The following is a 25,809-nucleotide window of genomic DNA, read 5'->3' as shown; positions in this document are numbered from 1 at the left end:
TTTGTACTTAATTCACTCTGTCCAAGGAATACCCCTCTCATGCTTCATAATAGAGCAGTGCTCCTCGTAGGGCCAGCGCTGCAATGCCCTACGGGTCCCCCGAAGTGTCACTTTGGCGGAGATCTTTTTAGAGGCTGACGTGCGATGAGCGCGGGTGATGTGATTCGTGAATTGAAGTGGTGGGGTGTGAATAAAGGATAAAACTGATAAGGGAGATGCTGCACTATATTTACTGAGGGGATTGCCCTTCAAGGGATAATGACCTATAGTAGGTGAGTGCTACCTCAGGGTTTGAAAGGAATCCTGATAGTCTGAATGATGAGACTGAGTAGGAAAGTCTCCTATCGTCTCGAGGGAGGGACTTGACTCCGGTCACTCCTTCACAAGTGTGTCGACATGTTTCACGCCTATTCTGGTCATAGGGATCCATGGTGCTTCATCAGGGCAAAAAAGCATATAGTGGACAAACTACCCCACACTGAGTTGGTCCCCCTAGGTGCTACCTACTGTGTGTGTGTCGTTCCGGGTCCGACTTAAGATTTGAAGGACTATGGCAACATAGAGTGGCGTGAAGGTGCAGTTTTAAAGCGTACTCATAACTTCGTCGTGCGGACAGAGCGTCTGCACCTACCACTCTCTGTGTTCCTTGTATCCATAACTCTGGTCCAGGCACTCTCCACCACTTGAGACACCTGCCTCCTTTTCCTCAGGAACATTAGCCCCATTTTGACCTTTTGGTGTATTATTTTACACCTTTTTCATGAGTTCTTTCAAATCAAATTATTAAAAGTGCTGTTGCAGCCAATCATTGCCTCAAAAACTTTAGTTGAATCTTGGGTGATAGAAGAGCCATTAACAGTTTGTCCTTAAGTTGAATGAGGCATTGTCACCCCTTAAAAGACAAAAGTGGATACTGGAAAAAACGCTTCTGGATACACACACTGTCCAGTAGCTTGCATCCTATAAAACAGTATGACTAGTGATGAAGAAAACAATAGACACGTTGCATATATTACCTCGATTTGAGTTTTGCAGCTTCAGGCTCTTAAGACTGTATTGCACGGAATCTACTAAACTGCATCAAGCCAAAGCAAACTTTGAATTGGAGTCATCCATGTTACCATGAAAGGGCTGCATTCAAAGATGTCCCTTTCCAAGACCGGGTCTTCAAGCATAGCACCCCTGAAGATGTGAAATCTCCAAACTCTACTTAGCATAGGAAAAGGCCCTATCCCTTTCGCCATCTTTGGCTAAAAAGCCAAACACTTGGCATTTGAGTGGAGAGGCAGTTTCCCAGAAAAACTTATTTTCCCTATAGTCTTAACATGTCTAGAAATAGCGAATATATAGGAGCTCTTCCAGACACCATTCTGTAAAAAAAAATTTGTGCCACAGAAAATATTGATGCATGAACACAAGCATTCCACCACTCCAAAGAAGGCCACTTTCTGCAGTCTGTGTTTTTAGATTCTACTTATAATGATGCAATACCATTGTGTGTTCCAGTAACTCATTGGCTGGTCGACATGAAAATGTGCTTCATGACCTCTGGCTGTTCACTGGAACTCAACAGGGGAGTAACAAAAACAAAAATAATTTTATCCATGAAGGATCTTGAGTCGCTCTTGTAGATTCATTGAGGTAACCCTTCTGAAGGTCTTTCACATCTCTGCATTGTAGATCACAATAATAACTCTAAGTACATGCGTGGTGCTTTTTTGTCAAGATGTCCAGATTTACACGTCATTGGCTACTTGTGATTAAAAGTCCATATAAAACAATGTGCGGTTAAGTCAGTCTTCTGCGTGGTCGACCCTAAGAGGAGGTCTAAGCGCAATTCTTCGAGGCGTTACACCCACACGACAGCTTGTACACTCGGTTACGCGGTCCGGAAGTGAATTTCTATGCCCTTCTCCTAGTTTAAACCTGTGTTACTCCTCTGTTCACATGACATATTATTCATTCGTATCCTTGGGATACACACACGGGCTCGTACTTGATCATATAATTTTTCTGATGAGTCTACGTCAGGATATACAAATGGTGTGTGGTACCGCATACTGTACTTTATGCCATAATTGCTGGAAAGTTGTGAATGATGTACGGTATATTAAATCTGAAAATGTAAAAAAAAATATGTTACAAAAAAAAAAGTCAGTCTTCTGCGTCACATCTGTCCCCTTTTTCTTCAGGAGAAGATTATTTGATTGAGAAACACAGTTGCTATTTTACGTACAAACGAGAAGGGAGGCATCTGATCATACTTTATCAGCTAGCTATCTAGCAACGTTTTTGGCCCTCCAGGATGACCGACATGATGTACTAAGCCTTTTATGTTATTATTGCACTTTGTGTTGCCTCTTGCTAATGCATATAAACGCCTGCAACAGAAAACAGAGCATGGATTCCCTTTTCTTCCAAGAGAACATTTTTTATTTTAAAAGCTGCCTGTATCCCTTGACATGAGCTGCTTTTATTAAAAAATGTCCGCTTGGAAGGAATGACATTGAAGAGCATCATTAGGTGATTCCTGCATATACTTTTTTATAAATGCTTACTTTTTGGTCATTATAGCATATCCCTTTAGGCCCGGAGATTAATTTTTGATGCAGAATGTGACATTCTGACAGGTATTTTTTCATTAGCCTAGTGTTTGCTTCTTTAATGCACATGCCTTATGATCCTACCTAACCAAAGTTATGAACCTACATAACTTTGTGAGCTAAGTCTGCTATTGTGGAATATCACCCTATCTGATGGATCCTTCTAACTGCATATTCCTCACCTTGTGAATACCCCCAGGAGATTTTTCTCAGCAATTCACTTGCTCATGGAAAGGTGGCATCGTGCAGCTCTGCATCAGGTCCATTCTGCCCCAGCCAGCCCAGCCCAGCCCCAGCCAGCCCAGCCTAGCCACTACTACTGTAGGTCAACATCAGTTCTCCAGTATTGGTGTCTTTCATAAATTCACATGCTTGAATATTCCCCGTCGTCGAAGTGGGAGTCCCACGGTACATAACATAGCAATGTAGCAATAACACAACCATAGATGGGTAAGAAAAAACCATAGAGTAGCATTGAATCATAGAGCTTTTAGATAGAAAAAACTTGTCACTTTTATAACATATTACAGTTATTGTGAATAGTCCAAACTCCAGCCAATCAGGCGTTGGCACCCTCCAGAATGTTCTCCTCAGAGGCTCAGGCCCTCAGATTTTCATAGCATAAGAGTAACAAAGAGTCAAGGAGAAGAGGCGAGCCTCTGAGGGGAGGAGGGTGGGTCGCATGTGAATCTATGAAAGACACCACTACTGGAGAACCACAGTTTACAGGTAAGTAACTTTTGTTCTTCTCCAGTATTGGGGTGTCTTTCATAGATTCACATGCTTGAAAAAGAATAGTAAGCAGTGATGCCAAGATAATGCAAGGTATATATAACATCATCATATTACATAGTACAAAGAGATATTGAAGCATAAAGACAAAAAATGGTACCTTGTATACAGGAGGAGGGAAGCAACAGAGGCTCACCTTACTTAAAGAGATTACGTAGGACTGCTTGCCCCACGGCTGAATCAGCGTCGTCAGCGCCTTCCAGACAGTAATGTTTGGTAAAGGTGTGCCTGCTGGACCATGTTGCAGTCCTGCAGATGTGTTGAAGAGGCACACCAGCAAATAGCGCAGTAGAAGAGGAAACTTGTCTGGTAGAATGCGCTCGAACATTTGCAGTAAGAGACTTCCCAGCTTGCTGATGGCAAAAGGCAGCTGTAGTAGATATCCAGCGTGCAATAGTCTGTTTGGAGACTGGATGTCCCTTTCGCATCCGTCCGTAGGCCACAAAAAGCTGATCAGACTTAGTGTTTTGTTTTGTCTTTTCATTTGTTTCAGGATTCTGTGTTCTAAACAGCATTCTTAGCTTTTGGGCTGTATTGGAAAAGGAGCTAGAGCATGGTCATGTGGACTGGTCCTTCCTCTTCAACTTGTAGGTCCAAATAAGTAGTGTTTATTCATGACCTGTTTGCATTGATAATAAACTGTTTTTTTCGCCAAATCCTCTGTTAGAGGAGTTGAACATTCTCATTAGCTTCATGCTCCTTTCACCAGAGACATTTCAGTACCAGTGGCTTTTTGCATATTTCTGAAATATCCTGTACTACCTCTCATAATGTTCTACAAGAATTTTCTCTTTAATGCCTTGCTTTGGCCAGTAGATTCTATACTCTGTCTTTGGGTTCTCCTTGGTTGGGCATAATCACTTCTTTCTCACTGCTTTTTAGGTCTTGCATGACGTTGCAGCGCAAAGCGCTGCTCCGTCTCCGCAAGAGATTTTGAGAGAGAGGACTTTGAGAAGAGGGCTTGAAGCCCCGCCCCTCATTTCCATTGGCTGGCGTCACCGTTTAAGCTAAAAGGTGGCCTGCCATTGGAAATGAGCTTTCTGGGTTGCCTCCATTTAGCCTTTTTGTTCCGGTCCACCCGGACTGGCTCACCTGCTTCACGGCTGTCGTGAAGACTTTTCTTATCTGCTTGTTTATTTATTTAACAAACAGATAAGAAAAGTCTTCATGACAGCTGTGTAGCACACGAGCCAGTGCTCCGGGCTTCCTGCAACCACGCTGCCTTCACGCTTGGAGCATGCGCCAGTCGGCTCTAAGCACTTTCTTATCTTTATGGGGCCAAACACATGCCCCCATAAAGACAAGAGATCAATGCTTGTTTACTGTGTCTCAGTGCTGCACCCTAAAGTGGAGAAAAAAAACTTGAACCTGCTCGTTTTCTTTTTATTCTCTACAATGAAGTCTGCAAATAATTCCAGTAGCTAACAGCACTGCCTAAATTATGGAAATCTTTCCCAATCCAGCATTTGTGCAAACTTCAAAGGAATGCCTGAGAATATTGTCGGTTTTTACTAAGCCTCGCGCGAAGCTGTTGGAGTTTTAATTCATCAACAGGGCTCCAAAATTCCGGGGCAGGTCTACTTCAATTTTGTTCTTTTCCGGCGCTTACTTCGATAATGATTTTTCGACTTGTTGGTAGTCATTTCGTAATTTGTAGAGCGAGGAGACAAGCACCTCCCTGAATGTCTGCCTTTCAATTGAAACAACGTCAACCCGAGTTAAAATGCGGTCTGGCACTTCGAAATGCCCACAGTGTCTGCTGAGGCTGTCCCTCTGAGCTCTGTGTGCACACAGCAGGTCGCCCAGCAGCCCACGTGGGTGTCTGTCTTACCAGACATCAGCTCAGTTCTCAATCACTCAGCACATACTAGCTACCACACCAATGTCTTTCTTCCTTCCTTCCTTTTTCTTTCTTTCTTCCTTCCTTCCATTTTCTTCCTTCCTTTCTTTTCCTTCCTTCCTTCCTTCCTTTTTCTTCCTTCCTTTTTCTTTCTTTCTCTTTCTTTCTTTCTCCTTTCTCTTTCTTTCTCTTTCTTTCTCTCTTTCTCTTTCTTTTCTCTCTCTCTCTTTCTTTCTTTCCCTTTCTGTTTCTTTGTCTCTCTTTCTCCCTCTTTCTTTTTCTCATTCTTTCTCTTTTTCTTTCTCTTTCTTTCTTCCGTTTTCTCTCTCCTTCTTTCTTTCTCACTCTTTCTTTCTCACTCTTTCTCCTTCTTTCTTTCTCTTTCTCCTTCTTTCTCTTTCTCTCTTTCTCTATTTCCGTTTCTGTTTTTTTTCTCTTTCTGTCTTTCTTTCTCTCTTTCTCCTTTTTCCTCTTTTTCTCTTTCTCCCCTCTTTCTTTCTCTCTCTCTTTCTCTCTCTTTCTGTCTCTTTCTCTCTTTCCCTTTCTGTTTTTCTCCTTTCTTTCTTTCTCTCTCTCTCTCTCTCTCTCTTTCTTTCTCTTTCTTTCTTCCTCTTTCTCTCGCCTTCTTTCTCCCTTTCTTTGTCTTTCTCTTTCTCACTCTCTTTCTTTCTTTCTCCTTTTTATTCTCTGCAGTGACGTCTGGAAATAATTCCAGTAGCTAACAGCACTGCCTAAATTATGGAAATCTTTCACAATCCCGCGTTTGTGCAAACTTCAAAGGAATGCCTGAGAATATTGTCGGTTTTAACTAAGCCTTGCGCAAAGCTTTTGGAGTTTTAATTCATCAGCAGGTCTACTTAAATTTTGTTCTTTTCCGGCGCTTACTTCGATAATGTTTTTTTGACTTGTTGGTAGTCATTTAGTAATTTGTAGAGCAAGGAGACGAGCTCCTCCCTGAATGCCTGCCTTTCAATTGAAACAACGTCAGCCCGAGTTAAAATGCGGTCTGGCACTTCGAAATGCCCATAGTGTCTGCTGAGGCTGTCCCTCTGAGCTCTGTGTGCACACAGCAGGTCGGCCCAGCAGCCCACGTGGGTGTCTGTCTTACCAGACATCAGCTCAGTTCTCAGTCACTCAGCACATACTAGCTACCACACCAATGTCTTTCTTCCTTCCTTCCTTTTTCTTTCTTCCTTCCTTCCATTTCCTTCCTTCCTTTCTTTTCCTGCCTTTCTTTTTCTTTCTTTCTTTCTTTCTTTCTCTCTCTTTCTTTCTCTTTCTTTCTAAATGATTTTAACTGGATTCAATTGATTTAAAGAGTATATAAGGGGGGTTGGCAGGTGGGATAGAAGTGGTGTCAGCACACTGTGAGGCATACTGACTCATGTTTCTATTCCACCAGCTAAATACAGGGTCTTTCCCGGGTTCCAGTCACGCACTAGTGGGGTTCAAGCGAAGTTCAGAAAAGTGACACCCATGCACTTAAATCTATGTATTTTATGCTTAAACCAAGCTCCCTTTATATTAAGTATTCCAGATGCAAAACGCCTGTCCTGCAATGTGTCACAGGAATATGGTGCGAGATCAACACATTTTTTATATCCCGATTCCTTGCAGCAGTGTCAATAATATAAACATTCTCCTCTCTCCTCTGTCCCTCACTGTCATTCTTCTCCCTCCTCTGTGCCTCACTGTCTGGTTCTCTGTCCCTCACTGTCCTCCTTCTCTCTCTCCTCTGTCCCTCACTGTCCTTCTCCCTCCTCTATTCCTCACTGTCCTTGTTCTCTGTCTCACACCCTCCTTCTCTATCCTCTGTCCCTCACTGTCCTTTTTCTCTCTCCTCTACCCCTCACTGTCCTTCTTCTCCTTCCTCTACCCCTCACTGTCCTTCTCCTTCCTCTGTGCCTCATTGGTATTGCAGTCTCTCTCTCCCATGTCTCTTCCTCTCCGGGACTCTGACTGAACTCCGCTCTCCCTGTTTGAAGGATCCAATCACAGGCCTCCCCTGCCCTCCCAGCCAACCAATCGCGTGCGTCTGAATCCTGCCTTGTCTCCTCCTGCTCCAGGCTCGGGGCACTGTGCCTTCGCAGACACAAGAGGTAAAAGGCGGGAAGAGCGGCCGCCAGCACGGGCTCCAAAGCCCCTCAGCTGCTGCACGCGCCCTTCACGTGTATCATGCAACACAAAAGACCAGGCGCGAGGAGTGCGACATGCACATGCATGTAAAACCACAGACCAGCTGCGAGGAGTGCAACATGCATGTAACACCACAGACCTAGCGCAGGGAGTGCAACATGCACATGCATGCAACAGCATAGACCAGGTGCGAGGAGTGCCACATACACATGTGATGTGGTTTTAGGAGTACTTCAAAGCAAGTTTGCTCAACCTTTAGAAGAACATTATTTTTAGTACAATAGGCCCAATCTACGTTTAATGGGACAGTACCATCACTTTTCAGCGTGCCTGCTGAATGTTCATCCACAAAATACCAACACTTTGCGCTAGACTGCCTTACTTTAGTGGAGAGTTCTTGTACCTCTCAGTAGAGGCGTTACACTTTTAGTGGCTGAGTAGCATAGCACTACCATTGCTCATGGGCCTTGCAAAGAAGCTTTGTGTGTGTGTGGGGGTGAGTTGGCTAACTTTGTGCCAGATGGTAATTATGTCATGGCTCAAATGGCAAGCTTTTTTGATAGACAGTTGTGCCGTATCCGTGCCTTATCTGTGAATTAAACTTGAAGTTCTGGGCATCATTCAGGGCACATTTTCTCTAGGTAAATGTTGTCCTTCTGCTTTGTTACTTGTTCTCAGGAGAAAGACCACTTATTTGCGTAAAAAGATTAGTGATTCACTAAGCTTTCTTTCTGTGAGTAGGTTAATTAACAACAACTAAGACGAAAGTAATCAAATCAAATAATTTGTGTAGAGGGCCTGGATAGTTGGGTATAATTCAGACAGGACACGGGGAGTATGTGGTGTTTATAACATCGGTGAGAGATGTCTGTGTCACTGTCTCCTTGGAAACATAACAAATGACACTGCCATTAGACCAGGACACTGAAGAGGAACAATCTTGGTTCAACAGCTCTCTTTTTTTGACTAATTTTGGTGAAATTTTTGAATAAGGGATTTGGTAATGAATTGTTTTAATGTTTTTTCAGGGAGTAAATCTTTAAATATAGTTGACACTATGCGGTGTCCCATGTTTTTACTGACACTTACATGACACATTAGATCACCTTCAACCACCCCCCAATCCATGTAATGTTTTTGTAACCAGAATCACATTTTACAATCTAAAATAATTAACCAGAAAAATTGCATGCAGTTCAATCAGATTTTTTTTTCGTATTTCCAAAACATTTCTGCAACTCCATAGCTCGGAAAATATTCCCAGTACATATCACAGCGACCCTTCCTTTAACAGCGGCAGCGGACCTTTCTTTAGACGCTCCTCACCCAAACAAAGGGGGGTGGCCTCTATTAGCGTGAAAATGTTTTATGGGGCGCTTGAAAACAAGCATTTGCAATAAAACAGGTCTCGCATTTTATAAACTTTGACCTATCGATATTGTTAATGTCAATGCCTATTATTATTGTAGGTTTTTTAAACACATAAATAAAAGGCATTGTCATTTACAATGCCAATAGCTCAAAATCTCGCAATTGCGAGACCTATTGCATTGCAAATGCTTGTTTAGGTTGGGGACCAGGATACTGAGTTGTTGGGAAAGGGACAAAATAATTATTCCTTGTCCTCCTTCACAACATCCATCGGGCCACATGACCATTTAAAGGGACATCCTGTTTTTTTCGATCTGGCCTGTTTTGTTCCTGGCTTAGGAGGAGGCAAATCGGCAAAGTTTTGAAGACTGAGGTGCAAAATTAAAGGAGTTAGAGTTCGAGTGTTTATTTGTAGGGTTATTTTGAACAGTGATTCATTCTTATACAAGTATCCAAATCACCAGCAATATCTTTTTTGTTTCATACTGTGTTGTATTTTGCTGAATCTATGCAGCTTTAGAATATTTAGAGTGTTTTCCTTTTTGCTTTTCCTAGTATGTCCAGCATCTGGGTCCAGCAACAGATTTTTATAAAAAGCTGGCACTAGATTGTTCGGGTCAACAAACTGCAGTGGATCTGTTCTTGTTAAGTTCACAGTATTCTGATTTAGCATCGTTGGGTAAGTAAGCTCTACTGCTTGGTATTTCCTTTTGCATATGTTACATGAGTAGCTTCCATTATCTGTTTCTAAATCATTGGGGGGAAAGAGGGCAGACAGCCGATTAAGAATACTTCATCTCTTGATACAAAGTCCAAATTATTGAAACTGAGAGTGAGATGAGTAACCTGGTAAAATTGGCAGACGTGTGTTGTTTTTATGGCTAATTTCCATGTATATTGATCCTTTTGTACAGTATTTTTTAATAACCTTTATTGTTTTTCAGTAAAGTCACAATGGGTATACAGTTACGAACATGCGGTCTAATGGGATAGGAATACAAAATACGATTGATGAAACAATATATTATGACATATTCCAGTACCATTTGCCATATATCTAAGAGCTTAAGAATGATCATATCAAGGGCATCAGCTCCCCTCATCAGTCATACTGTTGCTCACAGTCGAGGCATGTTGACCACTTATCCAGTGTTGTGTGAAGGACAAAGAGGCCATTCGTGCAGGCAGTTTACTGCAGTGCCTTCCATTCAGGCCAGATTGTTGTGAAGATGTGACAACATACAAATCAAAGTTCACTTTTCAGCCCTTCATTTCTCCCACTAGTGTGCAGTGACAGTTACTAGCATTCAATCATTAAGCTAAAGTGAAGGATCAGGTTTATGAAATGTTGTAATCGGTAACATGCCTATATACCTGCCTTCTCATCCAGATTTGTGCTGTTGAAGTACACCTTGCCAAAGGTACTGTTCCTTCTGCTTGTCTGCTATTGCCCTTTGAAGAACAACATTCTTTCCATCACTGGATATTTAGCAATAACTATTTTTCAACATTGAACATCTGTCCATGTGAATTATCATAGAAACTCTTACTTCTGCATCGTAGGATCTTCATTGGTTCTCGTAAATGCTGAAAAATTCCCTGCTGCCAACGTGGACCCCCGGAAAACACCTTTTACCATAATGGGCGTAATGAAATTAACATAGTAGAATGTCCTAAATCCATATTAACTTCTTGTAGAACTTCAGTTTTAGACTGTCACATATGCCATTTTCTTTCTGAATGCTGGAAATGTTGAAAAATAAATAAACAACTTTTTGAGATTGTCATCTGTCTTGAAAAAAATGTCTTTCAACATGAAAACCTTGAAGAGTAAATGCAGCCTGATAGGGTTACACTTAGAAAAGGTGAAATAGAGCATGTTAATTTAGAGACATGCGAGGAACTCCTACTCGCAATGTCATGTACTGGCAGTTGCCTGTGGGAGGCAGTTGTTTCTGGCTCCCTCTGGCAGGATCTCTGAAAACCTCTCGGGTTCCCGGTTTTTCATACCTCAGAAAAACTTTTATCAAGTCAGGAAGGTTGTCGGAACACTTTTACTCGACATCTTAACTCCTCTACTGTTGAGTAAAAGTATATTTTCCGGACTCATTTAATTTCAGTCGAAATGCCTTCCTTATTTACCAATTTCCCTTCATGTTGAAGAAAGAAGATTGCATCTGACACACACAAAGTCTGTGTGGTATGCCTATCTCCATCTCATAAGGTAAAAGTATGTGACATTTGTAAGAAAGTGTTAAAAAGAACACTTGAGGACAGAGAGGAGATCAGATTAAGAGATCTGAAAGAAACACGTTAGTTAGATTCCTCACCTTAGAATATCCCCAGGCGTCAGACTGGATCCGGAAGATTTTTCGTCAGCAATACCCCTTGCGCGTCGCTAGGCGTCGGCTGCGGCTCCGCGTCCGTCGTCGGCATCGTGCGCCGGAATGACGTCGTCAGAGTACTTAGACGCCGCCCTCGCGCGCTGACGTCAGTTCTTCTTTTTTCCGCGCCAGTAAGCACAGATCCGGGAGAGCTACCCCTTTCGTCATTTTTTTTTTTTTTTTTTTTTTTGTTGAAACCGTTTATTGCAATCTCAAATATATACAGGTATGGGCCTACAACCTTCCGGCCGGCCGCTAAAGTGACAGAAGCAAATGACATACATACAATAAGGCACTTGACTTTGCAGAGACGATAAAGCAGGAGGTATCAACAACGTGGGCCACATGACTCTGAGCCCACAATACGGTTTCGTTTTATACAACACAACAACATAAAACCACACCCGCAAGGCAACCCGCGATCGAAAATGATGACACGTGCTCCTCAAGTGGGGGACCCCAACCATCCAAAGAAATCCAGAGAGGGGAAGGGAAACAGATCCGGGACTGGGAGAACAATGTGCCCGGGGCTGAGGGAGGGGGTCAACTAGGGGGATGGAGCTGGTGAAGCGGCAGGCAACAACGGCGGCTCGCAAATACCCCCGCGGTAGGCGTTCCAGGGGCCCCATATCTTCACCCATGCCCCAGGCTTACCCCGCGCCACATACACCACCTTTTCTCGGAACATGCACCAATCCATGTGTTCTTTCCAGGCCGACACCGCCGGGGGCCTCTGGGATCCCCACAGTTGAGCAATGTCACGTTTAGCTATCATATATCCCAGAGTCACCCATCGCGTCTGCGGAACCGAGTAATCGGTCGGTTCCCACACATTCAGCAAGCATCTCCTCGCTTCAGGCAACAGCGCGACATGCGTAACCGCTCGCAGGACCTCATGCACACCACGCCAGAATCGCTCCACCCTCGGACATTCCCACAGAACGTGCAAAAAAGTCGCCAAAGCACCACACCCACGCTTACACAATCCATCCTCGGCATAGCCCATACGCAGAAGCCTTGGCCCCGTCATATACACCCGGTGGAGTATCTTAAGCTGGACGAAGCGAAGGCGAGCCGGGATGGCCACCTCCTTCGGAGAGGCCACCGCGGAAATCCAGTCCTCGTCGTCCAACTCCAGCCCATCGGCAACCCAAGCCTCGCGGAGGCCAGTCAGTAAGCCCGAGCGGTCATTTATCAATTTCTTGTAAATGAGGGAGATCGTGCTGTCCGGAACGTGGCCATCTAGCACTCTATCCTCCAGGGGGGAGGACTCCGGGATGGAGGCCACGTCTGGGAAGACGGAACCCAGTGCGTGACGGACCTGCAGGTAGCGAAAGTATTCACTGCCCTGCAGCTGAAACTCCGCCTGCAGCGTCTCGAATGTTTTGAATCCTCCCCTCGTCCAGAGATCTCCCACTGTACTGATGCCTATCATGTCCCACCTCTCGAAGCCCTTCGAGGTCCACAAAGAGCCCAGCCTCTCCGACGCATACAACGGTGACGCCCGGGTCAAACGGTCCTTCCATCCCATAGCTGCATTAGCCGCGTGCCATACTCGCACCATGACACGCGTGGGTCCCGTCAAGCGGGAATCGGGCACGCTAGTGTAGAGCGCTCGATTGTAGTCGCCACCGGGCAGGAGCATTTTGTCCATTTCAAATGCCGGGTTTAGGGCGGGCCCATAGAAGCCGTGATTAATTGCAGCTAACTGGGAGGCCCAGTAATACCGCTTAATATACGGGAGGGCAATCCCTCCGTCGTACCACGGGAGCGTCAATTTTGCCAGGGCTATACGCGGCCTCCCGTCCCAAAACAGACGGCGCTGTAAGCTTTCCACCTCACGGAAGTAGCGCGCCGGGACCAAGTCCATAGTGTTCTGGAGAGCGTACAGAAAGCGCGGCAATGACATCATCTTGAACAATGCCGCCCGGCCGAGCGGCGAAAGCGGCAAGCGCCGCCAGCGCGCGACGTCCTCCTTCAAGCGCTGGAGGGGGGGAAGCAAATTTCGCTCGTAGCGGGCCACCGGGTCCAGCGTAATATAGACCCCCAGGTATCGAAATCCCTGCGAGGCAATCTGGATCGGACAGCCCCGAGGGAGGACAGGAGCCTCCCCGGAAAGCACATAGACACAGGATTTAGCCCAGTTGATGACAAGGCCTGAATTACGGCCAAAGGAGCGCAGAACATCGACCAGGACAATCAGTGATTTGCGCGGGGAGGCTAAGTACAAAAGGATATCGTCAGCGTAGAGGGACACGCGGTCCTCATACTCGGGGGTCCAACGGAGACCACGGATAGAAGGGTGCCACCGCAGCCACTCCGCCAGGGGTTCCAAGGCCAGTGCAAAAAGGAGCGGCGACAGGGAACAACCCTGTCGCGTGCCCCGTCCCAGCACGAATGGGGCCGAGACTCGACCATTCACCACCACCTGTGCCAATGGGTCCGAGTACAACAATTTGACCCAACTGATGAATCCCGGGCCAAATCCAAATTTCGCCAGCATCGCCCAGATGTAGGGCCATTCGAGCGTGTCGAACGCCATGGTGGCGTCCAAGGACGCCAAGATGGCCGGCTCCCGCACGAACGGAACACGCGCGAGCACCCCGTGCAAGCGCCGCAGATTAAGGGCCGTATTGCGATGGGGAGTAAAGCCGGACTGGTCCTGGTGGACCAAATTGCCCACCACGCCGACCAGCCGGTTGGCGAGCACCTTGGCGAGGATTTTAGGCTCCGCGTTCAAGAGCGAGATAGGCCGGTAGGATGTGACCCGGTCTCGCGGTCTCCCCTCCTTGTGGATAACCACGATGGTAGCCAGACGCTGGTCCGGCGGGAGGGAGCCCCGCGAGTGGGCCGCAAGGAACATTGCGCGGAGGTGGGGTGCCAGTACATCCGGTCGCAGTTTATACAACTCGATAGGAATGCCGTTCGGGCCCATGGCCTTGCCAGAAGCGACCGAGCGGATGGCGAGGGCAATTTCGTCCGAGGTGGGGGCGGCATCCATCAACTCCCTGTCCTCCATTGAGAGGGAGGGCAGCGCGATGTCACGCAGCAGGGCATGGGAATCCTCCTCCGGGCAGGGAGAAACCGGGGAATATACCTCGCGGAAATAATCCGCGAAGCAAGAGACAATGCCTTCCGGCTCAGTAACACGTACACCATCCATTCTCTCAATCAGCGGGACCACACGACTAGCTCTCTCCTTCTTATCCAACCACGCAATCAACTTGCCAGCCTTATCACCCACATCATACAATCGCCCCTGTTGCTCTCTGCTGAGGCCCCTGGCCGCCTCCGTGACGAGGGACCTATAGGCCGCCTGCTTAAGGTGTAGAACGTGCAGCGCAGCGTCAGTCACCCCACTCCCCAGATCACCCTCCAGTTCAGTAATTTCGGCCTCCACCCGGGTCACCTCCTCCTGTGCGCGCCTCCGGGCATGGGAAATAAAGGAGAGGGCCTCCCCTCTAAGCACTGTCTTGAAAGCCTCCCACAGGGAGATGGCCGACGGGACAGACCCCACATTCTCCTCAAAATACCGTTGCAAGGATTTAATCAAGTCAGCACGAATAGTGGGGTCGCGCAGGTACCAGGCATTGATTGGAGCTACCCTGCCCTCCCCCCTCGGGAAGACATCAAAGTGCAACAGGAGTGGGGAATGATCTGAAATACCCCGCGCCAGATGGCGCACCTCCCCCACTCTCCCGGCATAGGCCGCAGGGACAAGGACATGATCAAGCCGCGAAAGGCTACCATGGGCCCCCGAATGGAAGGTGTATTGCAGCTGAGTGGGATGCTTTAGACGCCAACAGTCCACCAATCCCAGTGTGTCCAAAAGGCCAGACAGCCACGCTTGTGCCCGGGGGAGGTCCCTAGGGGGATAGCGATCCATAGTCCCAGAGGCCACCGCATTGAAGTCCCCCCCCCAACCACCAGAAGCCCCCCCGGAAGGTCAAGCAGGAGGCGTCCCAGGTCCGCAAAGGTGGTGGACTGTAACCCCGGTGGGACGTACACTGAGACAAAGACGACTACTTTGCCCTCCATTCTCCCCACCAAGACAGTGTAGCGTCCCCTCTCATCATGGCGCACCTCGTCTATTTCTAGCGGGAGCGAGGTCTTGACCATAATGCCCACCCCTCGTGAGCCTGATGTGAAGCCCGAGTGGGCCACCAAACGATAGCCACGTCGATTCATGGCACAAAAGGAGTTACCAATGAGGTGCGTCTCCTGCAAAAAGACCACATCAGGCGAAATCCGTTTCAGATATTGCAGGACCACACCCCGCTTAATCCTATCACCCAGTCCGTTAACGTTCCAGGACAACAAAGTCAGGTCCCTACCCCCCATCACATACAGAAGCCATCATTTGTCCCCCCGAGAGCATCTCAAAAACACCAATACAATGAAGGGTTTGCCTTGCGGTAGAAACGAACCACACCCCACCCCAACCCACCCATCCCAACAGAACTCCCCCCACCCTGCACCCCTGCATGAGCCCAAACAGCCCCCCCAAAGTGCAGTGTGCCTGTCGCCCCATAGAAAGAAAACTAACTAGTCCCCCAGAGGAGGAGGGAGGTCCCCCAAGAGACCCCACACGACCTCCACTGGAGGGGAACTTACCCTAACAGTCAATGGTGACAATAACACAGTCCAGAGCAAGGCCTACCATTAGTCCCTCAGTCCTGATCCGGCGGGCCCTCCCCACCAACCGCTCCCCCCCCACCCCCCCGGCCCTGATATCCGGGCAAAGTGTCCAGCCAGTCCCCGGCCGCTTCGGGACGATCAAAAAAGTGCGTGCGGCCATCCACCTCCACCCTCAGCTTAGCCGGAAAAAGCATCGCATATTTGAGATTCAGGTCCCGTAGGCGACGTTTGACACCGAGAAAGCTCAGTCTCTGCTTTTGGACCGCCGGAGTAAAGTCAGGATAGAAATTTATATCCATATTGTCAAGCCTGACCGGCCCTTGTAGCCTGGAAGTCTGCAGGATAGCGTCCCTGTCCCGAAAATTGAAAATCCGGGCGATGAGAGGCCTCGGAGGGGCTCCGGCCTTAGGCCTACCCCCGGGGACCCTGTGGGCACGTTCCACTGCAAAGAATTTACTCAGCCCCCGAGGCTGGAGATGGGTGAGGACCAAGTCCTCCACAAACAGATCCGCTGCCTCTGCCTCGCGTCCTTCCGGCACCCCGATAATGCGGACGTTGTTTCTCCGGGCCCGACCCTCGGAATCCTCCAGTCGACAATGCATCAGGGCGCTCGCCTGGCCAAGCCTGCGCACCTCCTGTTGGAGGGCCGCCACGTCAGATGTGAGGCCCGAGGTAGAGTGGGCCAAAGAATCGACCCGGTCATTTGTTTTTGACAGATCGGCTCTCACGAGGCCCACGTCCACGAGGACCGAGTCGATCTTCTGCGCCAGAGTGTCAAAGCGCTGGTCCACCGAGGCCTTCATCTCGGCGATGGCGCCCATGACGTCTCGGAGGGTCAGGTCCGTGGGCAGAGCAGGAGCATCAGTCGGGCCCGTAGGGGACCTACGCAGCGCCTCTGGAGACCCCTTCTGGAGGGTGTAGCGGTCCATGTTGTTGGATTGATGGGCCGCGCCACGACGGGTCGACTTCACCTTAGCCCGGTCGCCATCTTGTTTTGTGGCCATGGTCGCGGTCCCCAAATCGAGCCAATCTCCTCAAAAAGGGGGTAGAGAGTCCCGTTCAAGGGCTCTGGGGGGGGGCGACCACCGCTCCGCAGGACGGACCGCAGCCGGCGGGCCGGCAGGGCACCCCAACGAGGCCACACCACCGCACACCGCTTCGCGACCCTACCTCGCCTGGCAGCAAGGAGGGCGCAAAAGCGAAAGTGAAAGTGCGGGGTGCGCGAGTCGCCCAGCCTTGCCCGCCGCTGTTATTCACTTTGTCGCCGGATCGCCCCACAACTCCAGTACGGGGGGCCGGTGTGGAGAAGGCCGCAAACCTTAATCGGTGCTCCCGCCGGTGTCCGAAGTCCGAATTGAAAACGGAAAACGGGCGTCACCTCAGTTCGGGTTCACAAACACAGTCCCCTCATCTAGGACAGGATTCGGTCAGGATTTATGCAGGAGGTCGCGGAGGTCCTCGGGAGCCTCGCACCTACGCGGCCATCTTGGGTGCGCGCTCTGGCTGCTGTCCCTTTCGTCATTTTTTGACTAACTTTTTCGATCCTTTTTGATCTTGTCTCGACTCCGGTGCCGGTAGGATGCCTGGTTTTAAAGCCTGTGCTGCCTGTAGCCGCTTGATGTCGGTTACGGACAATCACCGCCGGTGCCTTTACTGCTTGGGCCTCGACCACGACGCGGAGTCGTGTTCGGACTGCAAGGCCCTGACCTCGAAGGCTAGACGGGAGCGGTCCCGTAAGCTTCTCGAGATTCGCCACTCGGCTCCGCGCCCCTCTCGATCCCGGTCCAGGAGGAGGTCCAAGGATCGGTCGCGGAGCCGCAGCCGACGTCATCATCGGTCGTCGGGATCCAAGTCTTCGGGTAAGTCGAAGCACTCCAAGAAGTCCAAGAGGCGACACCGCTCTTCGGACTCCCGTCGCCGGTCGCGCGACACGGCCGAGGGTCAGGGTGGTTCCACCCCCGCGGCTCCGGTGGAGCCGCAGGCGCCGCGGAAGTCCCCATACCCACCGGTCCCTGGGACTGACGCGACGCCGGCGGAAGTCAGCGCCTTCCTCTCGGCCATGAGGAGCCTGGCTCCGCCGTCGACGCCCGCTGGCGCGCCTTCGGGCCCCGCGGACCCGACTGGGCAACCTTGCCTGCCAGAGGCCCCGGCGCTGTTGACGGCTCCGGCCTCGACGCCGCAAGCGCCCGAGGGACCCGTTCCCGAGTCCCCGCCGACGCCGGTCGACCTCGTCACGCCTCCTCTGCCGGCGTCGACACCGGTACCACCCCCGACGCCGACTCCGCTCGACGTCGAGCCCCAGTTCAGTCCCGTCGGATGATGGGGACAACTGGGAGGGATCCGAGGATCCTATGGCCGCTCAGGCTCAAATGTCACATGACTGGGCAGATGAACTGGGGGAGGCCAGTGGCCTGGATACCTCTCCGGACACTGGATTCGTCTCTCCTCCGACTGTGGCTTCGGAGGAGGGCGCTGCTTTCTCTGTGGTGCTGCGCAAGGCGGCCGCAGCCCTTGGGCTCGAGCTACCTGCCGTGGCTGTGAGGACTAACGTCCTCACTGAGGTGCTTCAGTCTGCAGCAAGCTCCACTGAGCCTCTGCTGCAATTCAATGAGGCCCTCATTGACGTTCTGCAGGGCACCTGGTCCAAGCCCTCTACAGTCCCTCCTGTGGACAGGAACGTCGCCAGGCGCCACCGCCCTGCTCCGGGCGACCCCAGTTTTCTGTCCCAACACCCTACCCCCGAGAGCCTGGTTATCCAGGCCTCTACCTCACAATCCTCCTTCCCGACCGCTCCGCCGGACCGGGATTCCAAGAGACTGGAACAGTTTGGCAAGAAGCTGTTCTCCTCCCTTAGTTTGGGCCTGCGGTCTTTGAACACCGCCTGTCTCTTGGACCGTTATTCCCACTCTCTGTGGGATGCGGTGGAGGACGTGCTGCCCCTGTGTCCGGAGGAGGTCCGGACACGACTTACCCAGGCTCTGGCCGATGGGAGGGATGCAGCACGACATGCTATCCGATGTGAGCTTGACACTACGGACTCGCTGGGTAGGGCGATTTCTACCACAGTGGCGCTTAGACGTCACGCCTGGCTGCGGTCCACGTCCTTTTCGGGCGATGTCCAGAGCACTCTCATGGACATGCCCTTTGATGGCGATCGCCTTTTTGGCGAGAAAGCGGACAGTGCGCTGAATCGCTTTAAGGACTCCCGGGCTACGGCCAAGTCCTTGGGCCTCTCGGCCCCGCGGTCGCAAACTTCTGCCTTTCGCCCCTTTCGTGGCCAAGGAAGGGGTGCCTCCTCACGTGCGCCTAGCCACCAGCCGCAGAACCAACCTGCGCGCGGACGTGGTTTCCGCCGAGGCGGTTCTGGAGGACGACGCGGTCAGCCCACATCCACCCCTGCAGCATCCGCCTCAAAGCCTTCCTAGTCCGAGCTTTCAGGCCCATTCCACGCCCGTGGGCGGCAGAGTTCGCCATCACCTGCTCCACTGGCGGTCCATCACATCGGACAGGTGGGTGCTGCAAATCGTCCGAAGGGGCTACTCCCTCCCCTTCGAGACGACCCCTCCAGCCATGCCACCGCAGCACCACCGTATCTCGGGGGATCATTTGAATCTTCTCCACGAGGAAGTTTCGGCCCTCTTGGCCAAGGGGGCCGTCGAGCGCGTTCCGAGCCCAGAAGTAGGTCGTGGTTGTTATTCCCACTACTTTCTGGTTCCCAAGAAGGGCAAAGGGGGCCTCCGCCCTATCTTGGACCTCCGGAGCGTCAATGCCTTCCACGGGAAGGAAAGGTTCAAGATGTTAACCTTGCCTCAGGTTTTAGCTGCCCTAGACCCTGGAGACTGGATGGTAGCGTTGAACTTGCAGGACGCATATTTCCACATCCCCGTCCTGCCGGCCCACCGGCGTTACCTGCGGTTCACGGTGGGCCAAGAGCACTTTCAGTTTACCGCGCTCCCCTTCGGCCTCACCAGTGCCCCTCGGGTGTTCACGAAAGTGATGGCGGTGGTCGCAGCTCATCTGCGCAGATCAGGGGTTCCAGTCTTCCCCTATCTCGACGACTGGTTGTTGAAGGTGGGCTCGCCCCAGACAGTCGTCTCCCACCTCCAGACTACGGCGGATCTCCTGCATTTGCTGGGATTTTCCATCAACGTGCCGAAGTCACACTTGAGTCCCTCTCAGAAGCTCCTCTTCATCGGAGCAGTTCTCGATTCGGCGCAGTTCCGGGTCTATCCACCGGAACAGCGGGTCCGGGATATTCAGGCCCTGATTCCCATCTTTCGGCCTCTATCCTGGGTTTCGGTCAGGCTAGTGTTGCGGCTTCTGGGGCTGATGGCTTCCTGCATCCTACTAGTGCATCACGCCAGGCGGCGCATGCGGGCTCTGCAGTGGGACCTGAAGTTTCAGTGGGCCCAGCATCACGGCAACCTGTCCGACCATGTCTTGATCTCGGAGGGCACTGCACAGCAGTTGCAGTGGTGTCTCACGGACCGCGATTGGGTCATGGGCAGAAGCCTCTCCCTTCCCCAACCGGAGCATGTCGTAGTGACGGATGCGTCCCTCCTGGGATGGGGTGGCCATATGGGAGAGGCGGAGATCAGAGGCCTCTGGTCTCCGGCGGAGTCTCGTTGGAGTTGAGAGCGATCCGGCTTGCACTGAAAGCCTTCCTTCCCTCTGTCAGGGGAAGTGTCGTGCAGGTGTTCACGGACAACACCACCGCCATGTGGTATTGCAACAAACAGGGCGGGGTGTGGTCGTGGACCCTTTGTCAGGAGGCTCTGCGCCTCTGGACGTGGCTGGAACACCAGGGCGTCACCCTAGTGGTTCAACATCTGGGGGGCTCTCTGAACGCCAGAGCAGACGAACTCAGCCGCCGGTGCATGATGGATCACGAATGGCGTCTGAACTCCGAAGTGGCGCAAGGTCTCTTTCAGCAGTGGGGAGAGCCTTGGTTAGATCTATTTGCCACCGAAGAGAACGCGCAATGTCAGCAGTTCTGCGCGTTGGAATTTCCAAGGCGGCACTCGCTCGGCGACGCTTTTCGTCACGAGTGGAGTTGCGGTCTGTTGTACGCCTTTCCGCCTATACCACTTCTGCCCAGAGTGCTGAAGAAGATCAGGCACGACCGGGCCCAAGTCATCTTGGTGGCTCCGGATTGGGCACGAAGGTACTGGTATCCCGAGCTACTCAATATGTTGACCGATCCTCCGATACGTCTGCCCCTTCGGGAGGATCTTCTGTCGCAGCAGCAGGGGACGGTCCTCCACCCGAACCTGTCCAGCCTCCACCTCCATGCATGGAGATTGAGCGGCGGCAGTTGATACCATTTGACTTGCCTCCTGAAGTCTGTGATATCATTCTGGCAGCCAGGCGTCCCTCCACAAAGACGGTATACGCCTGCCGGTGGAACAAATTTGTGGCATGGTGCACAGCAAAGGCTGTGGATCCCCTTTCCGCACCTCTTTCTGAGGTTCTACTGTTTCTTCTTTCTCTGGCCCGGCAGGGCTCTGCCCTGGGCACCCTGAAAGGTTATCTTGCTGCCATCTCTGCCTTCTTGCGGCTTCCTGATCAGCCTTCTCTTTTCAAGTCCCCTGTTGTTACACGCTTTCTAAAGGGCATTACTCACACGTTCCCTCCTGTCCCTTTTGTAATGCCTCAGTGGGACTTGAATCTTGTTCTCACATTTCTAATGTGCGCTCCCTTTGAGCCTCTTCATAATTGTCCTCTTCGTCTGCTGACGCTTAAGACTGCTTTTCTGGTAGCCATCACCTCGGCTAGACGGGTGAGTGAGCTCCAGGCTTTATCTTCACAGCCTCCTTTTCTCTCTGTTCATCCAGACAAGGTTGTCCTTCGGCCTCGTCCCCCCTTTCTTCCGAAAGTGGTGACTTCATTTCATCTTGGGCAGTCTGTCACCTTGCCCACCTTCTTTCCGCCTCCGCATCCTTCCAAAGAGGAAGAGAGGCTCCACCGTCTGGACCCAAAACGTGCGCTCTCCTTTTATTTGGACCGCACAAAGCAGTTCCGGGTGGACGACCAACTTTTCGTTGGATACGTGGGTGCTAAGAAGGGGAAAGCGGTGCACAAACGGACCATCTCTCGGTGGGTCGTTTTGTGCATCAAAATTTGTTATTCCTTGGCAAAAAAGGACCCTCCTGTTGGGCTGCGCGCCCATTCCACTCGGGCCACAGCGGCTACTACTGCTTTGGGACGGGGTGTCCCTTTGCAGGACATCTGTCAGGCGGCGACGTGGGCTTCGCTACACACGTTTGCCAGGCATTATTGCCTTGACAGCCAAGTCCGGAGGGATGGCTTCTTTGGCCGTTCTGTCCTCCAGGACTTTCCGGTGTGATCTTGGTTCGCAGACCCACCACCGGGGATGGTATTGCTTGGGTATCTATTCTAAGGTGAGGAATCTAACTAACGTGTTTCTTTCAGATGAACAAGTTACTTACCTTCGGTAACGATGTATCTGTAAGAAACATTAGTTAGTTAGATTCCTCACCGACCCACCCATCCTCCCCGTTCTGCGAACTGACATCTAGGGTTAAGGTTATCCTTTTCAGGCCCCTAGATTTTATTTTTGGCACCAGTGTCGGTCTTTGCATGGCTCTGCGTTCCTGGCGCGGAAAGCTATGTACAAGAACTGACGTCAGCGCGCGAGGGCGGCGTCTAAGTACTCCGACGACGTCATTCCGGCGCACGACGCCGACGACGGACGCGGAGCCGCAGACGACGGACGCGGAGCCGCAGACGACGCCTAGCGACGCGCAAGGGGTATTGCTGACGAAAAATCTTCCGGATCCAGTCTGACGCCTGGGGATATTCTAAGGTGAGGAATCTAACTAACTAATGTTTCTTACAGATACATCGTTACCGAAGGTAAGTAACTTGTTCGTCCGATACGGGATATGAAGGCACAAGAAGAAAGGGGAAGACTGGAAAGATCTGCCTCTCGTCCTTCCTTTCTTAGTGTTCTTCGATCTAAAAAAGGCTCCTACAGAGGGAGACCTTCAGATAAAAGATAGTCTTCAATGCATTGTGTCATTCACATGGCCGCCGGCAATAAATGCAGTGTCACCATAGAGGTGTTCAGCGGCAATGTTCTCCATCCAAGGAGGGATCCGCATCAAAACATCACTGTCCAAACAGTCCATCACCACTTCGAGACGATCAGCCGTGTATCTCAACGTGAGCACCGAAGATCACAGCGGCGCCTTCCAGTTCACCACTGCGGCGCCTTCCAGTTCACCACTGCTTAACACTCGATCGGCGTCAACGTTGGCACATAAGACGTCGAAAAGACAAAGGTAACCGGCACAGCCTTTAGGCAGATAAGTTCTGTACTACGTCATATCCTTCTCCCTTGACTTTGTGAATATCTCAATTAGTGCTATCTTCTTCCCCAGTGTGATCTATATCACCTATCGCTTACTCCTACGCATCTCAGGAGTCTTGTGAACAAGTTTTACAGATTGATGACACAATACCACTTCATCCTTTGAGCACACTTGGAACCCTTGGTTCTTACACCAGTTTGGAGGGTATTGAAGAAAACATCCATGTCTTCAATTAGAAAATTGAAATCTCCCTCACCAATTCAACCAACATCACCTAGAACTCCCTCAAATAAAAGAAAAATGTTATTCTTGATCTAGTCAAGGCCACAGTACACTGACTCTTCCCATGCCACCTATACTCCTAACTTTGATAGCACAGTCACCATCTAGAGTATCAGCTGAGGACGATATTTTTCCATTTCAAGAAGCTTGAATAAGAACAAAATTAAACATTACTCTAGACTCTTCTCAACCAGCAGTGTCTGTTATTCTTGAAACTCTTCAACCAGGGGCAACTCTGAGACCTCTTTTGCCTCTTGTACTGGGTCTGTTGGACATTGTGGAAGAAAAGTTTTTTAATGTGGCACCTTTTTAAGGCTGCTACCCCACGATTTCTAAATAAGTACAAGACCCCTCAACCATACCCTGATTTTTTGAAAATTGACCCAAAGCCTGGTTCTATCATAGTTACGGTCAGGCGGAGGCATGCCTCGGCTCCAGAATCCACAGCTTATCCTGACAGAGAGCAAAGGAATGGACACCATAGAAAAAAAGATACGCAGCACAGCTTCCACTCATCTAAAGAATGCCAATGCAGCAGCCCTCCTTGGAAGATACAACAGGGAGATAGGTGACAGTATGAAATCTTTTGTTTCTCATTTGCCATGTCATAGAACGCAAGATTTTGAAAGATGGTTAAGGAATCCTCCTTAATTTGTAATCAGTGTTGTAGTAGATTCTATAGAGCTCCCGGCAACAGCATATTTTCATGGAATTTGAGGCAGTCCTCATGGCTACATATGTCCTCTTTAAAATCTGAGGCTTAAAGAAAGATTGCCGATTTACCTTTCTCAACTGCATCATTTTTCGGACAACCTACTGAAGAGGCATTTTCAGGATGATAAATTAGGTAGAAACACTAAAGGTGTTGGATTTGAGGAACAGAGAATATTTTTCAAACAGCAATACAAATCAAGGGATAGGTGGCATTACTATCGTAGAGTTCACACCCCAAGATAGACAGTCCAGCTTCAAAAGCAACAGAGGCACTACCAAAGGAAGTATCAGAAAAGGAAAACCACTCCACCAAAATCCTCGCTCTTCAAAGGAAAAAATGCCTCAAGTAACAGCGAGCAATGAAGATTTGACCCTCAAACCCCCGCCCCCTCCACCTTTACAGATCCCCACTCCTGTTGAGGGAGCAGTAATACAATTTCCAGAAGAGTGTAAAAACAGAACTACAGACAAATGGCTCCTAACCTCATACAAAATGGCTACTCAATTTGATTAAAACATTTTCTTTTTCCTGTTCCACCAAAACCTCTGTCGAACTGTCATCTGTCCATTCTACAAGACAAAACACTCCTTTTACTACTAAAACAAGCAAAACAACTTAATATAGGACTCAAGTTATTTTCTGATTATGAGAAAATGTCACCCAATCAATTTCGACAGATCTTTGGTTTGTCAACAAGTTTATCACCAAGGAAAGATTCAGGATATTGGCTCGTCATCGAATCTACCCAAACATAAGGAGACACAATTGGATATGTCCAATAGATTTGTAGGACGCATATTTTCACATTCCAGTTTCCCATCCTCACAGAACTAATCTCAGATTTCTAGTAAAGGACAACATCTGTCAGTATGCTGTAATTCCCTTCGGTCTGAAATCAGCTCCTCGAATCTTCTCAAAATGAATGGCAGTTGTCACAGCTCATCTGAGAAGGAAAAAGGAGGGTCTTATAGATCAGTGGTAGCAAAAAGGAGGAGACTTGAGAGACTACATTTATTTGACAGGCTCCTCTCGACAATCTGTGGCTTGTTGGTCCAAACCTCAAAAGTTGCACTTTGGTGTTCCGTTTCTGAAAGGTCTTCTGACACAGACTGTAGTTACAGATGCTTCCATGTCACGATAGGAAGCACATATGTACCACTTAACAATTCAAGGCCTATGATCATACAATGAGAAGTCCCATCATATAAATCTTTTAGAACTGAAAACAATACATCTAGCACTCAAAGCCTTCCTACCATTGCTCTCCTCCACAGACATTTTGATTCAAACAAACAATGCCACAATGATGTATTACATCAACAAACAAAGCAGAACAAAATCAAGACAATTATCAGTGGAAGCGCCTTACAATGTGGTATTGGGCATTAGTGAGGGGATTGACACAGATTTTTATTTCCCAGGAATTCCAAATGTGGAGGCAGATTTTCTCAGTCGTGATCACAAAGAACTGCAAATATGTTCTCAGCGACAAAATAATACAAGAAATTTTTGTAGAAAGGGGTAACCCAACTTTAGATTTGTTCGTCACAGCACAAAATAAAAAAAGCTGCAACTTTGCATCCAGAGCTACAGTTAGTGGGCAGTGTTATTTAGATCAATTGGTCAACTCCATTTGTCTACGCTTTTCCACCGATACCATTAATACCACTAGTGATTCGAACCTGAAGATGATACTGATAGCAATGGCTGGCCG

At 49.5% G+C, this 25,809-nt stretch overlaps 1 protein-coding gene across 5 annotated transcripts in view; it reads left to right on the top strand.

The window, feature by feature from the left end:
• SEC24B (SEC24 homolog B, COPII component) overlaps nucleotides 1-25,809 on the top strand; it is a 678,312-nt gene that overhangs the window by 289,159 nt on the left and 363,344 nt on the right. For all 5 annotated transcript variants that reach the window (XM_085641377.1, XM_085641376.1, XM_085641375.1 and 2 more), the window contains one exon: nucleotides 9,298-9,421. In XM_085641377.1, the coding sequence (XP_085497503.1) occupies nucleotides 9,298-9,421 (124 nt within the window). The remainder of the gene's footprint in view (nucleotides 1-9,297; nucleotides 9,422-25,809) is intronic.

The sequence above is a fragment of the Triturus cristatus genome, chromosome 2_2 (genome assembly GCF_964204655.1).
Source record: "Triturus cristatus chromosome 2_2, aTriCri1.1, whole genome shotgun sequence".
Lineage (NCBI taxonomy): Eukaryota > Metazoa > Chordata > Amphibia > Caudata > Salamandridae > Triturus > Triturus cristatus.
The sequence above is the reverse complement of the archived record's forward strand: the minus strand, read 5'-3'. Positions and strand labels throughout refer to the sequence as shown.